The 16,417-nt window shown below is 51.3% G+C and overlaps 1 protein-coding gene across 3 annotated transcripts in view; it reads right to left on the bottom strand.

Annotated features, from left to right (window-relative positions):
• Positions 1 to 16,417, bottom strand: part of uba1 (ubiquitin-like modifier activating enzyme 1) — a 416,000-nt gene that overhangs the window by 351,853 nt on the left and 47,730 nt on the right. For all 3 annotated transcript variants that reach the window (XM_072472935.1, XM_072472934.1, XM_072472936.1), the window contains exons 12-13: positions 11,518 to 11,598; positions 1,215 to 1,370 (exon numbers count right to left, since the gene is read on the bottom strand). In XM_072472935.1, the coding sequence (XP_072329036.1) occupies positions 1,215 to 1,370; positions 11,518 to 11,598 (237 nt within the window). The remainder of the gene's footprint in view (positions 1 to 1,214; positions 1,371 to 11,517; positions 11,599 to 16,417) is intronic.

Here is a 16,417-nt window from a genome sequence, read left to right as displayed (position 1 = left end):
CCTTGTTTTTGTAGTCTGGCTCTCTCTTTAGAAAGTCCAAGATCCTGAATGTTTTTATTTTAAACCATTTCTCAAACTGCCCGATCACCTTCAATGATTTTTGCACATCTCGCCCCAGGGTGTGTGTGTGTGGGTAGGGTGTGTGTGTGTGGTATATGTGTGAGTGTGTGTGTGGGTAGGGGATATATGTGCATGTGTGTGTGTAAGGGATGTGTGTGGGTGGGGTGTGTGTGGGATACGTGTGCATGTGTGGGTAAGGGAAGTGTGTGGGTAGGGTTAGTATGTGCGGGTAGAGGGTATGTGTGTGGGTAGGGTGTGTGTGTGTGTGGGTGTGTAAGGAATGTGTGAGGGTAGGGTGTGTATGTACGGGTGGAGGGTGTGTGTGTGTGTGGGCGAGAGAGATCTCGCGAGGAGTGGCGAGCCGGGTAGATTCCAGTAGCGGGGTCGCCCAGCTCTCAACTGCCACAAGCTGCTTTTTGGGCGCAGCGTGGCTGTTGGATCGCGCCCAAGAACGATCATAGTTGCCCTTGAGCAGGTGGTGGTGAGCCACCTTCATGAACCAGTGCAGTTTGGGCGGTGAATGGACTCTCTTAATGATGTTTAAAGTTCTTCGACATTTGACCCAGCGTTTATGAAGGAAACAGCAATACGAGACCAAATAGAGAGGGGGGGGTGAACGACTTGCTGGGGGAGGGACTTGCTGGGGAGGGGCGAGCGACTTGCTGGGGGCGGGGCGAGCGACTTGCTGGGGGCGGGGTGACCGACTTGCTGGGGGCGGGGTGAGCGACTTGCTGGGGGCGGGGTGAGCGACTTGCTGGGGGAGGGGTGAGCGACCTGCTGGGGGAGGGGTGAGCGACCTGCTGGGGGAGGGGTGAGCGACCTGCTGGGGGAGGGCTGAAACTTGTAGGTTGTGTTGTTTCCAAGACCCCGTTGCCCTTGTCTTCTACAGGTGCTGTCGCTGGAGTCCTGGTGGGTTTCTACAGCCCATTTTGTAGATGGTACACACTGTGGCCACTGTGCTCAGATGGTGGACGAAGTAAATGATTAAGGTGATGGGCAGGATTCCAATCAAGTGACTGCTTAGTTCTGAATGATGTTGAGCTTCTTTAGCGTCAAAGCAGCTTCCCTGCTCGGCCTACACCAGGCTCACAGCCAACCACCCTCCTTTTAACCTCTGCACTGAATTAACACCAAAGCAGCTCATTTCGACTCACCGTAATATCGCCGGGTCTGAAGAGGAACTGCCGGTTGAGGTTCGACCTTTCGATGGTGTCCATGTCGGTCACAGTAATGGCCCCGCCTTCTCCTGCTCCCAGGCCAATCATGGCAAAATTCTTCAGCAGCTCACACCCAATGGCACCGGCACCGACCTAGGAGCAGAGCACGGGTGAAGCAACTCTCCGAGAACAGGCAGCATGTTACCCACAGAGGGAAAGGCAAGTAGAACATAGAACATTACAGCGCAGTACAGGCCCTTCGGCCCTCAATGTTGCGCCGACCTGTGAAACCAATCTAAAGCCCATCTACACTATTCCATTATCAACCATATGTTTATCCAATAACCATTTAAATGCCCCTAATGTTGGCGAGTCCACTACTGTTGCAGGCAGGGCATTCCACGCCCTTACTACTCTCGGAGTAAAGAACCTACCTCTGACATCTATATCTATACCGTCCTATATCTATCTCCCCTCAATTTAAAGCTATGTCCCCTCGTGCTAGACATCACCATCTGAGGAAAAAGGCTCTCACTGTCCACCCTATCCAATCCTCTGATCATTTTGTATGCCTCTATTAAGTCTCCTCTTAACCTTCTCTCTGACGAAAACAGCCTCAAGTCCCTCAGCCTTTCCTCATAAGATCTTCCCTCCATACCAGCAACATCCTGGTAAATCTCCTCTGCACCCTTTCCAATGCTTCCACATCCTTCCTATAATGCGGCGACCAGAATTGCACGCAATACTCCAAATGCGGCCGCACCAGAGTTTTGTACAGTAGTGGGAAGTTCTGCGTGTCCGAGGAGATAGGAGAGGCGCTAAATGAATATTTTTTGCCAGTATTCACACAGGAAAAGACAATGTTGTCGAGGAGAATACGGAGATACAGGCTACTAGACTATATGGGATTGAGGTTCATAAGGAGGAGGTGTCAGCAATTCTGGAAAGTGTGAAAATAGACAAGTCCCCTGGGCCGGATGGGATTTATCCTAGGATTCTCTGGGAAGCTAGGGAGGAGATTGCTGAGCCTTTGGCTTTGATCTTTATGTCGTCATTGTCTACAGGAATAGTGCCAGAAGACTGGAGGACAGCAAATGCCCTTGTTCAAGAAGGGGAGTAGAGACAACCCCGGTAACTATAGACCAGTGAGCCTTACTTCTGTTGTGGGCAAAGTCTTGGAAAGGATTATAAGAGATAGGATTTAATCATCTAGAAAGGAATAATTTGATTAGAGATAGTCAACACGGTTTTGTGAAGGGTAGGTCGTGCCTCACAAACCTTATTGAGTTCTTTGAGAAGGTGACCAAACAGGTGGACAAGGGTATAAAGCAGTTGATGTGGTGTATATGGATTTCAGTAAAGCGTTTGATAAGGTTCCCCACGGTAGGCTATTGCAGAAAATACGGAGGCATGGGCTTGAGGGTGATTTAGCGGTTTGAATCAGAAATTGGCTAGCTGTAAGAAGTCAGAGGGTGGTGGCTGATGGGAAATGTTCAGACTGGAGTCCAGTTACTAGTGGTGTACCACAAGGATCTGTTTTGGGGCCGCTGCTGAAACCCACACAGACACGGGAAGAACGTGCAAACGTCACACGGACAGTGACCCAGGGCCGAGATTCGAACCCGGGTCCTCAGCGCCGTAATCCCAATGCTAACCACTGCGCCACGTGCCGCCCCTGGTGTCGTCAGACTCCTTACTGTGTTTAACATTGCCAATGCTAATCACACTGCCACCTATAGGCTTTACAGATACTGCACCTGTAAGTGACCACTTTAAAATCTCCATCAACTTTATCTCTGGGAGTCTCCAAGCACACATTCACGCAAGGAGATCTCACTTCCATGTCGCAGCTTAGCTTTCTAAATAAAATTAAAATTTCAGATGCATGTACCCTCTTCTTAAAAGTTACAATAGCCTGTAACCAGGAGGAGGACAAGCTGATGCAGTCTAACAATGAGGGGGAAACATTCTACTCTTTTTTTAAAAAAAAACATTTTATTGAGGTATTTTTGGTTTAACAACAACGACAAAATAAACAATGTACATGAGTCTATAAACATAGTGCCAAAAGCCCGCTTCCTCCCTTACAGGTCCCACCTTTATTAACCCCCTACTCGAAGCTAAACTAACCCCTCTCCACCCCCCCTTGTGTTGACGATTAATTTTCTGCAAAGAAGTCGACGAACGATTGCCACCTCCGGGTGAACCCTAACAGTGACCCTCTCAGGGCGAACTTGATTTTCTCCAAACAGAGAAAGCTAGCTATGTCCGATAGCCAGGTCTCCGACTTCGGGGGCTTTGAGTCCCTCCAAACTGACAATATGTCTTCGGGCTACCAGGGAAGCAAAGGTCAGAACGTCTGCCTCTTTCTCCTCCTGGATTCCCGGATCTTCCGACACCCCAAAAATCGGCACCTCCAGACTCGGTGCCAACCTTGTTTTTAAACATAGTGGACATAACGTCTGCAAACGCCGGCCAGAATCCCCTGAGCTTTGGGCATGTCCGAAACATGTGGACATGGTTCGCTGGCCCCCCTCGCACACCTGTCTTCTACACCAAGGAACCTGCTCATCCGGGTCACTGTCATGTGAGCCCGGTGAACGACCTTAAACTGTATCAGGCTGAGCCTGGTGCATGTTGTGGGCGCGTTGACTCTACTCAACGCATCTGCCCAGAGACCATCCTCTATCTCTCCTCCGAACTCCTCTTCCCACTTGTGCTTTAGCTCCTCAGTCTTCGTGTCCTCTGACCCAATGAGCTCCTTATAGATGTTGGAGACCTTCCCTTCTCCCACCCACACTCTGGAAAGTACCATCTCCTGTATCCCCCTTGGTGGTAGGAGCGGGAAGGTTGAGACCTGTCTGCGTACAAAGTCCCGCACCTGCAGGTATCGGAATCTGTTTCCCCTCGCCAATCCGAATTTCTCCTCCAGCTCCCTCAAGCTAGGAAAGCTCCCTCAATAAACATATCCCCCATCCTCACGATTCCTGCCCTCTGCCATCTCCGAACCCGCCCCCCCCCCCTCCCCGTGTCCATCCTTCCCGGAGCAAACCGGTGATTATTGCAGATTGGAGACCAGACCGATGCTCCCTCTGCTCCCACATGCCTCCTCCATTGCCCCCAGACTCTCAGGGCTGCCACCACCACGGGGCTGGTGGAGTACCGTGCCGGCGGGAACGGCAGAGGAGCCGTTATCAATGCCCCCAGACTGGTGCCCTTGCATGAAGCCGCCTCCATACGCTCCCATGCCGACCCCTCCCCCACCACCCACTTCCTGATCATGGCTATATTCGTCGCCCAATAATAGTTACTGAAGTTTGGTAGCGCCAGCCCGCCCTCTCCCTGGCTCCGCTCAAGCATCCCCTTTTTTACCCGCAGGGTCTTGCTCGCCCATACAAAGCCCGTGATAACTTTGTTAACCCGTTTTAAAAAGGTCCGCGGAATAAAGATGGGGAGACACTGGAACACAAACAGGAATCTCGGAAGGGCTGTCATCTTCACCGTCTGGATCTTCCCAGCTAGTGACAACGGAAGCGCGTCCCACCTCCGAAAACCGTCCTTCATTTGGTCCACCAGACGGGTCAGATTAAGTTTGTACAGCCGTTCCCATTCCCGTGCCACTTGGATGCCTGGATACCGAAAGCTTCCCCCTACCACTCTAAAGGGCGGTTCACCCAGTCCCCTCCCGTGTCCCCTTATCTGGATCGCAAACATCTCGCTTTTCCCCATATTTAGTTTAAACCCCGAAAACCGGCCAAATTCTCCCAGAATCCCCATGATTACTTCCATCACCTCCACTGGATCCGATACATACAGGAGCAGGTTGTCTGTGTAAAGCGAGACTCGGTGCTCCCCCCACCCCCCCCCCCGACCAACACCCCACCCCCCCCCGGACCAACCCCTTCTAGCCCCTTGAGGCTCTTGGTGCAATTGCCATCCTATTCGTCCGTACGCTCACCACAGGAGCCTAATACAGCAACCTGACCCAGTCAATAAAGCCCCGCCCAAATCCGAATCGTCCCAGTACCTCACACTGCATTCTACTCGATCAAAAGCCGTCTCTGCGTCCATTGCGACCACTACCTCCACCTTCTGGGGGCATCATGATTGAATTTAGCAACCTTATTACATTGGACACCAACTGCCTTCCCTTAACGAGCCCCGACTGGTCCTCCCCAATCACGTCCGCAACACAATCTTCAATCCTAGAGGACAATATTTTGGCCAGCAGTTTGGCGTCCACATTCAATAGGGATATCGGCATGTATGACCCACACAGCTCCGGATCCTTATCCCGCATCAGGATCAGCGAGATCGTGGCCTGTGACATCGCCAGGGGAAGGACCCCTCTCACCCTTGCCTCATTGAATGTCCTCATCAACAGCGGCCCCAATATCCTCAGAGAATGTTTTATAGAACTCCACTGGGTACCCATCCGGCCCCGGGGCTTTACCCGACTGTATTTACTCCACTATCTCTTCGATCCCGATCGGGTCCCCCAACCCTTCTACCAGCTCCCCGTCCACCTTCGGGAAATTCGCCCCCCCCTAGGAAGTGTCATAATATAACCAGTATATCATGGTGCAGACACACACTGATGGACGCACAGTGGGACCAATCAACACACACAACGCCGCAGCCAATCACCAGTGAGAGCACACGCACTATAAAGACAGGGAGCATCAGAGTTCCCGCTCATTCAAGTTGCAGCTAGCTAGGAGGACAGAGCTCACAGCCTGTAACACAGACATTCACCATGTGCTGAGTGCATCGACTGGTTAGAACAAGGCAAAGGTCTTTAGTTAAAGCTGGTATCATATTAACCCACAGTCTGAGTATGTTTAAACAGTTAATGATTCAATAAAATAGTATTGCACTATTTCAAGTGTTGGTGACCTTTAAGTGATCCGGAACACCCAACACATCAGGAAGTGCTTCATCCCCTCCGGCCCAGGTGGGGGTTCCGATCCATACAGCCTATAAAACTCCTTAACGCCTTATTCACTCCTGCTGAGTCTCCCACCAGGTTCCCGTCTCCATCCTTTATTTTCCCTATCTCCCTGGCTGCCTCCCTCTTTCTAAGCTGCTGTGCAAGCAATCTGCTGGCCTTCTCTCAATGCTCATAAATCACCCCCCTCGCCTTTCTCAGCTGCCCTATCGTCCTTTCTGTGGTTAACAAGCCGAACTCCGCCTGCAGCCTCCGCCGTTCCCTTTGAAGCCCTGCCTCTGGGGTCTCCACGTACCTCCTGTCGACCTGTAGTATCTCCTTTACCAGTCGGTCCTCCTACATTTCCTCAACCGCCTGCACACCTCCTCGTCTGCTAAAAGTCCCACGTCTAACCTCCAGCGCGGCGCGGATTACTGACTTTACTAACCTCTAGGTCAACCCAGTGCGGAGCATGGTCTGAGATTGTGATTGCCGAGTACCCTGTGTCCACTACCCAGTCAGTAAAGCCCTGCTCAGAATTAAGAAATCGATCCGGGAGTACACTTTATGCACACGAGTGGAGGGAGAACTCCATCACCCTCGGCTGCCCAAATCTCCATGGGTCCGCCCCCCCCCAACCCAACCCTCTGCTCCATGAACCCTTTTAGCTCCTTAGCCGTTGCTGGCACCCTGCCCGTTTTTGAGCTTGACCGGTCTAAACCAGGGTCAATAACTGTGTTAACGTCCCCTCCCATGACCACCTTATGCTAACCCAGGTCCAGTATCTTCCCCAGCATCCTCTTTATAAACACATTGTCCCAGTTTGGCGCATATACATTTACTAGTACCACCTGCACCCCCTCCAATTTCCTACTGACCATAATGTACCGGCCTCCCCCATCCAAAACTGTTCTTCTGTTTGTTGATCAGGATCGCGACCCTTTTGGTCTTCGAATCCAGTCCAGAGTGAAAAACCTGTCTGACCCAACCTTTCCTCACTCTAATCTGGTCGGCTACTCTCAGGTGCGTCACCTGCAGCATTACCACGTCCGCCTTCAGTCCTCTCAAATGCTCGAACAACATGCCCTCTTAACCGGCCCATTGAGCCCTCTTACATTCCAGATGATCACTCTAGTTGGGGGGGCTCATCGCCCTCCCCCCCCGCTTCGCTGCTCAGCCATCCCCACTCTTGGGCCAGTCGCCAGCCCGCACCCCACGCCACCTCCGGCCCGCCCCCAGGCAGCCTCCGCCCCGACCTCCTCTCTGTCCCTCAGCAAAAGTCCCTCCCTCGTCAGCAGAACATTTTTCCCCCCTCCCAAATAACAGCAGAAAAAAAAAAATCAACCCCTTTGATAAGCCTAACATCTGCTCACCCTCCACTACGCTTCCGTAAGCTAGCCCGCCCAGCTAGCTTGGTGGCCCTCGCCCCGGCGCCAAACATTCTCCCAACTATTGTTCCCTCTCCCCCCCGCTCATGCATACATATTCAAATGAAAAACAATCCCAACACAATTGCCCGACAGAGGAAAAAAAACAAGTTGAACACGAAAAGATCAAGCAAAAGATCCGGCATCTGAACAAACACACCTCCATCCCCCAACAGTGCAAATGCAAACTTTACCTCAGTCAGCTCTGTAACTGGCCCCAGATCCATACAGCAGGCATTACAAATAACGTCCGAAAAAACAAAAAACAAGAAACTTTTTTTTCTTAAAAACATAAACGTTACAGCAAAATTCAAAGTTCAAAGTTCTCAGTCCGACACCAGTCCTTTCCTTTTCGCGAAGTCCAGCGCTTCCTCAGGCAACTCGAAATAGAAATGTTGTTCCTCGTATAAAAGTGACCCAGAGGCGGGCTGGATACAACAGCCCGAACTTCACCTTTTTCTTGAAAAGTGTCGACCTTATCTGGTTAAGCTCCGGTTTTCTCCTGGCCACCTCCGCACTCAGATCTTGATAGATCCGCAGGATACTGTTGTCCCATTTGCAGCTCCGTGTCTGCTTGGCCCACTGTAAAACACGCTCCTTATCCAGATACCTGTGGAATCTCACCACCATTGTCCTCGGGAAGGGGGGGGGGGGGGTCTCCCATCCGCGGCTTCCTTGCGAGCGCTCAGTGAGCCCTGTCCACCTCCAAGAGTTGGGGGAATGCCCCAGGGGCTGGTTTAGCACACTAGGCTAAATCGCTGGCTTTTAAAGCAGACCAAGGCAGGCCAGCAGCACGGTTCGATTCCCGTACCAGCCTCCCCGAACAGGCGGCGGAATGTGGCGACTAGGGGCTTTTCACAGTAACTTCATTGAAGCCTACTCGTGACAATAAGCGATTTTCATTTTCATTTCATTTAATCCCCCAGCAGCTTCTCGAACATGCCCACGATGCATGCCCCAGTGTCCGCTCCTTAGGATCCCTCCAGGAGCCCAACGATCCTCAAGCTCTGCCGACGGGACCTGTTCTTTCGGTCCTCCACCTTCTCCAGGAGCCTTTTCTGCTGGTCCCTCAGCATCCCCACCTCCAACTCCACCGCTGTTCGACGTTCCTCCTGGTCAGCCAGCGCATTCTCTACTTTCTGGATCGCCCGATTTTGGGCATCCAGTCTAAGTTCCAGCCGCGAAATTGCCTCTTTAAACAGGTCCAAGCAGTCCTGCTTCTGCTTGGCGAAGCCCTCCTGGATAACTTGCATCAGCTGCTACGTTGAGCGCTGGGTCGACAAGCCAGAGGCCCAGTCCTCCGCCATGCTGTCCTGCTGCAGCTTCAGCCCAAGCCTTTTCTGTTCTTCTGTTTCTGCCTTTGCGAGCACTCCTAGTCCTCCTCTCCATGCACTGATGTGGGAATTCAGTCCACAATTGCCTCGTCATCAATTTTTCAAATCAAGTCTGGTAAAAAAATCGGGGCAAAAGGTCCAAAAGTCCGACCCAAATGGGAGCTACCAAATGTGCGACTTACTCCTTCAAAGCCGCCACCGGAAGTCCTTGGAAAACATTCTACTCTTGAGGAAGTTATTTTGTAGCAGTCGGTCGTTTAGAAATTTGACACTGACGGTGTGTCCTATTCCTGAGGGGGTCCCAAATCCCAGCCAGAGGAGAGTCCCAAACAGGTGCCGGAGTGTGGCGACTAGGGGATTTTCACGGTAACTTCATTGCAGTGTTAATGCAAGCCTACTTGTGACAATTGTCATGTGAGAGTACCTTTAAGAAATGGGTGTTTAAGAAATGTACCTTTAAGAAATGGGTGTTTAATCAGTGATGTCAGAGTGTGGGTGGAGCTGGGCTGTCTGTCAGCTTTTTACTTTCGTTTTCGGCTGTTTGCTGCAGGGTGTGTTTTAGTTTCGTTTTCAGAGCTGGATAGCTGCAGTCCCCGCCAGAAGGTGTGTTAGTCTCTCTCTGTAATCTAAAGACCTTAAATCGATCCTTTGGTGATTTAAAACTAATAACTGCTCTCAGTAGTGACTTAAACCTGATGTGCTTTAACGTCTTATGGATGTTAAAAGGACAGCTTAAGGATTACTTAGTGTTGTATTCTTTGGGGGTTATATTTGAATTAATGGTTGCTAAGATGTTCACCGTATGTTTTAAAAAGGTTAACTTGAGTTCATAGAATAAACATTGTTTTGCTTTAAAGCTGCTTTTCCATTTCTGCTGTACCACACCTGTAGAGTGGGTCGTGTGCTCCCCATACCACAATCTAGTAAACGTTGTGGGTCAGGTGAACTCCATGATACACTTTGGGGTTCTCTAAACCCTGGCCCATAACACAATAATAAAGATTATAAATCCCAACCCGTGGGGAGTTTTCATCTCCGCAACACCCAATCTTCAATCTGACTTCCCACCCATCCCCCCAAAACTCTCATTCCTGTTCCACTAGCCCCAGGTCCAATTCCCCTCACACAACCTCTCGGCGCCACTTTTCGTAAATGAAAACCTGGCGAAAGCTCCGCAGTCTTCCTCCCATCCCGATCGAGCTGCAGTCTTTAACTTGATTGGAAAGTTTCCGGTATCCTTCACCCCACAACCGGTGGCCAGGCCTTCAGCTACGAATTCTGGAATCGCCTCCCAAAATGCTCCCTCCTACTTTTAAGATCTTCCGTAAAATCTAACCTTCTGACCAGACTTTAGACCTTTTCCCCCCCAATATCATCTGAAATGGCTTTGGTGCCAAATGGCGTACAAACAGACATGACTGAGATATGAGTGAGGAGCAGGAGTAAGCCATTCGGCCTCTCGAGCCTGCTCTGCCATTCAATAAGATCATGGCACCACCTGATTGGAACCTCAACCTCTAATTCCTGCCTAACCCTGATTAATCCCTTTGTTTATCAAGAATTTACCTCGCGCTGCCTTAAAAATATTCAAAGTCTCTGCGTCCACTGCCTTTTAAGGGAGAGAGGTCCAGGGACACACGCCCCTCTTGAGAGAAAATACTTTCTCTTCGTCTCTGTCCTCTGAAATTTGTTGGGTGTTTACGCTATTTACGACTCTGTAAGTCATGTCCTGAAAGGCTTTGGCCTGACTGCATTTGAAATGGAGTCTTCATTGGTCGCCTCCTATGTCGGGGTTCTGAGGCTCTGGAAAAGATTCAGAGGACAACTGCTCGACAGATACTTATTTTAAGATCCTTTATTGTCGGAAGAGGCTTAGAATTCTGGAAACCAGTGGGCAGCACGGTGGCGCAGTGGTTAGCACTGCTGCCTCACGGCGCCGAGGTCCCAGGTTCGATCCCGGCTCTGGGTCACTGTCCGTGTGGAGTTTCCACATTCTCCCCTTGTTTGCGCGGGTTCCGCCCCCACAACCCAAAAGATGTGCAGGCTAGGTGGATTGGCCATGCTAAATTGCCCCTTAATTGGAAAAAAATGAATTGGGCACTCTAAATTTATAAAGAAAATAAAGAATTCTGGAAACTCGTCTCCTACCAGAAGAAAAAGTTTATCTCTATCTACCCTACCAGTTCCTTTCAACATTATAGAAACTTCAAATCAAATCGTCCCTTAACCTTCTTATATGCCATGGAAAACAAGCCTAGTTTATGCGACCTCGCCTCAAAGTCTAACCCTGTTAATTCAATATTGATCGTCACATTGGATATGCGAAGGAATAAGGCCCCGCTGGTGGGGCAAACAGGGAGCACTGGGAGGGGAGGGGAGGGAAGGGGGGGGGGGGGGGGGGTGGTAGAGGACTTGACTGTGGATCCACAGAAGCTTTGATCGGAGTTCGGCCACGGGTCTAGAATGTCCCATGCTCTCACGCCGCCAAGTTGAATGGGTGAGGGGATTCACTTAAGGTGTCGTGGAAATCGACCAAGCGATTGAGCACCAATGTTTCATGAGAGAATAAGGCTACAAAGCAAACTCAATCTCAGGCCTCGTCCTCCACTTACCAGGAAGTATTTCTGTGTTTTCAGCTTCTCCTGAAAGTCAGCTCCAAATATCGCGATCTGCCCATCGTAACGACAGCCTCTCTGTGCAGAACCAGAAAATACAGGTTAGGGACAGTCTGAGCTTTTAGAAGAGCGAGTACAGTTATGATGGGGTGAAACAAGGACGGTCACCTCAGCACTTCGCTTTACCGCAAACCCACAGATAACCTCATGATGCTCCACTTCTCCAGCTTCCACCCTAAACACATTAAAGAAGCCATCCCCTATGGACAAGCGCTCCGTATACACAGGATCTGCTCAGACGAGGAGGAGCGTAACAGACATCTACAGACGTTGAAAGATGCCCTCGTACGAACAGGATATGGCACTCGACTCATCGAGCGACAGTTCCAACGCGCCACAGCGAAAAACCGGACCGACCTCCTCAGAAGACAAACATGGGACACAACCGACAGAATACCCTTCGTCGTCCAGTACTTCCCCGGAGCGGAGAAACTACGTCATCTTCTTCACAGCCTTCAACACGTCATTGATGACGATGAACATCTTGCCAAGGTCATCCCCACACCCCCACTACTTGCCTTCAAACAACCGCGCAACCTCAAACGAACCATTGTTTGCAGCAAACTACCCAGTCTTCAGAACAGTGACCACGACACCACACAACCCTGTCATGGCAATCTCTGCAAGACGTGCCAGATCATCGACATGGATACCACTATTACACGTGAGAACACCACCCACCAGGTACGCGGTACATACTCATGCGACTCGGCCAACGTTGTCTACCTCATACGCTGCAGGAAAGGATGTCCCGAAGCGTGGTACATTGGCGAGACCATGCAGACGCTGCGACAATGAATGAACGGACATCGCGCAACAATCACCAGGCAGGAATGTTCCCTTCCAGTCGGGGAACACTTCAGCAGTCAAGGGCATTCAGCCACTGATCTCCGGGTAAGCGTTCTCCAAGGCGGCCTTCAAGACCCGCGACAACGCAGAATCGCCGAGCAGAAACTTATAGCCAAGTTCCGCACACGTGAGTGCGGCCTCAACCGGGACCTGGGATTCATGTCGCATTACATTCATCCCCCACCATCTGGCCTGCAAAATCCTACCAACTGTCCTGGCTTGATACAATTCACACCTCTTTAACCTGGGGTTACCCAATCTCTGGATCTGTAAGGATTTAATCACCTGCTAATGGTCGCATTCCTAGCATTGTTTGGCATCTTTGAATCTGTCTATATATATGTTTCTGGAACAGACCTCTTCATTCACCTGAGGAAGGAGCAGCGCTCCGAAAGCTAGTGACATCGAAACAAACCTGTTGGACTTTAACCTGGTGTTGTAAGACTTCGTACTGTGCTCACCCCAGTCCAACGCCGGCATCTCCACATGATGGGATGAAAGGCCTCCTTCTGTGCTGGACGATTACGAAGGTACAAATTAAGAGCAGGAATAGGCTATTTGGTCCCTCTTGCCATTCAATAAGATCACAGCAGCTCTAATTTTAACCTCAGCTTCACATTCCTGTCTCATCGCCTGTTAACGGGCGACTCCCTTGTTCATTAAGGATTTAACGACCTCGGCCTTAAAAACTCAAATGATCCCGCCTCCTGACCACTCAGAGAGGGGTCAAAGAGTCACGACCCTCAGAGACAACATTTCCTCGGACCACCCATCATAAATGGGAGACTCCTGCCCCTCTAGCTCCAAGACTAAATCCAATTAAAAAGCAGAACGTGTGCTGTATCTCGAACATTAGAGGGGGAGTAGGAGGTTAACCATCACAGAAAGAACACTGCGTCAGGAATTCATTAACGCTATTTCCGCATGCTAACTTCCTGGCAAAAGGTATCTCTATTTGAAAGTGGCCAAAGAATCGAGCAACTTTTTAACCATTGTAACCTATTTGAAGCAGCTGATGACTGCCCCAAAGTCATCTGTTGGATACACACATCAATAAATGCCAACCCCTAATCACTGTGGCAAACGAACCTGATTAGCAGAGGAACTAACATTCGCCCATTGTCCTCACACCTCATTTTAAAAACTTGTTTAGCAACTCCTCGGAATTTATCAAATGATTCGATCTCGATCGTTAAATGTGATCAATCAGAATAGAAGTTCATGAAAACGGAGGCTGCCCTCTCTCAGCCATAGCTCTGTGGGGTAGGACTCTCACCTCCTCCAAATCAGATGGCTCAGGGACTTGAGTGACGCATCGTAGGCATCAGCCTCCTGGATCAGGCATTAACTCCTCTCAGGTGGATGGCGAAGATCCCACAGCACACTCTGAAGAAAAGCCAGGTGTCTTGGCCAATATTTACCCCATAAACACCCAACATATTTCTCGCTGATCGTGGGATCTTGCTGTGTGCAAATTGGTTGTCCCGTTTTCAGCAGTGGCTACTCTTCAACAGGGCAGCACGGTAGCATTGTGGATAGCACAATTGCTTCACAGCTCCAGGGTCCCAGGTTCGATTCCAGCTTGGGTCACTGTCTGTGCGGAGTCTGCACATCCTCCCAGTGTGTGCATGGGTTTCCTCCGGGTGCTCCGGTTTCCTCCCACAGTCCAAAGATGTGCAGGTTAGGTGGATTGGCCATGATAAATTGCCCTTAGTGTCCAAAATTGCCCTTAGTGTTGGGTGGGGTTACTGGGTAATGGGGATCAGGGATAGGGTGGAGGTGTTGACCTAGGGTAGGGTGCTCTTTCCAAGAGCCGGTGCAGACTTGATGGGCCGAATGGCCTCCTTCTGCACTGTATATTCTATGATAATCTATGAAAAAAGCACTTAATTGGCCACAGGGCCACGGAAGGGGCTACGTCAATACAAGGCTGTCTCTTTTTCTTATTCCTACTCATTTAGAAAAAAATATTTTTATTGCACTTTTAACATTTTAATTCACAAATTCACAGGGCCAAACAAGACCATCACATATATCAACAAAGAAGAAGTTACAACCGACAACTGTAACAATAGCCTCCCATAACGAAAATACTTCCCTTGTAGACGTCACATTGCCAGACTTGGTCAAAACACCCACTTACAGTGGTTTATATACAGTGTGGTTCAGGCATTCATTTGCCAGCAAACTGGTCTCTTGTAGTTTTCCTCCCTTCTGCCTGTCCTCCGTGTTTCTCTTGACTCCGCAGTCACCATGAGAAAGACTACTGAACGTGGGTGACCTAGGGGAGGGGAACTGTGCGGACATGTTTGGGCAACTGTTAGACGAGGTACGCTCACCCCTGGGTGAGACAATGAAAAAGTGGGAGGAAGAACTAGGCAGGGAGATAGGGGGAGGACTCTGGGTCAAAGCACTGCACAGGGCAAACTTTACCTCCTCATGCGTAGGGCTGAGCACAAGGTGGTGCACAGAGCATACCGAACAAGAAGACAATGATTCTTCCTGGAGGTGGAGGGTGTGGTAGTATGCATTAGGGGTCATATGGGACTGTGAAGCCGTGATGTCATTGGCTGACAGATCCCGGGTCCTGGTTGGATGTTGACCTCTAGCTCCGCCCTGAAGGCGGAGTATAAGTACCAGGAGTCCTCCCCCGCAGGCAGTCTACTACTGAACTGTGGGGGAACAGTCACGCTTAATAAAGCCTCATCGACTTCACTCTATTCGTCTCTCGGAATCTTTGTGCGCTACAATTTATTAAGCGTGACTAAAGGACTATGGAGCTCAGGATCATCCCGGAATGCCTGAGGATCAGCCCCCACGCAGTGAACGCAGCAGCAGCTTTCAAGCACTGGCAGACTTGTTTCGAGGCCTACCTCAGAACGGCCACCGGCCGGGTCACAGAAGACCAAAAACTACAGGTCCTGCACTCGAGGTTAAGCACGGAGATTTTCTCCCTCATCGAAGACGCAGAGGATTTCCAGACGGCGTTCGCAGCACTAAAAAGTCTCTATGTTCGCCCAGTAAACCAGATCTACGCTCGCTATCAACTCGCAACGAGACGGCAAAGTACTGGAGAATCGATAGATGAATTCTACGCCGCGCTACTAATTTTGGGACGGGCCTGCAGCTGCCCGCCGGTGAACGCAAATGAACACACGGACATGTTAATGCGCGATGCTTTTGTGGCAGGTATGAACTCCTCCCAAATCCGCCAAAGACTTCTAGAAAAAGAGTCGCTAGGACTCAGAGGCACGGGCCCTAGCAGCCTCCCTAGACGTGGCCGCGCGAAATACCCGCGCCTACGGCCCCGACCGCGCGGCAGCCCATTGGGCTCCATACGCACCCGTCGCGACAAACCCACCCCCCCCCCCGGACACCCCACAGGCTTGCACGGTTCAAACGCCAAGTCGCACCGGGGGAGCCCGCTGCTATTTCTGCGGCCAGGCGAAACACCCCCGGCAGCGCTGCCCGGCCCGCGCAGCGATCTGCAAGAGCTGCTGGAAAAAGGGCCATTTCGCGGCTGTGTGCCGGTCCCGCGAGGTCGCCGCTGCCCTGGGAGAACAGGGAGCCCTGCACGCCGTTTACGCTCCCCAACCCCCCCAGCGCCCCATGTATGACCCGCCGGCGCTACCACTCTGGGTCCCGACCACCGCTCGCCCCGGAGAACAGGGAGCCCTGCACGCCGTTTACGCTCCCCCCCCCCCCCCCCCCCCCCATCCGCCGGCGCTACCACTTTGGGTCCCGGCCACCGCTGTCCCCAGAGAAGAGGGAGCCCTGCGCGTTCCTAACGCTCCCCAACCCCCCCAGCGCGACCCGCAGGCGCCGCCATTTTGGGTCCCGGCCACCACGAGGGGAGGAAGGGCGCCGCCATCTTGGACCACCCCAGACCTGTGCGACGCATGGGGGCGGCCATTTTGTCCACCCCCGCCGCCATCTTGTGACCCCCCAGCCATGTGCGATGCATGGGGGCAGCCATCTTGTTCACCCC

This window comes from Scyliorhinus torazame, chromosome 13 (genome assembly GCF_047496885.1).
Source record: "Scyliorhinus torazame isolate Kashiwa2021f chromosome 13, sScyTor2.1, whole genome shotgun sequence".
Taxonomy (NCBI): Eukaryota; Metazoa; Chordata; class Chondrichthyes; order Carcharhiniformes; family Scyliorhinidae; genus Scyliorhinus; species Scyliorhinus torazame.
Note: the sequence above shows the minus strand (reverse complement) of the source record. Positions and strands in the feature narration are given on the sequence as shown.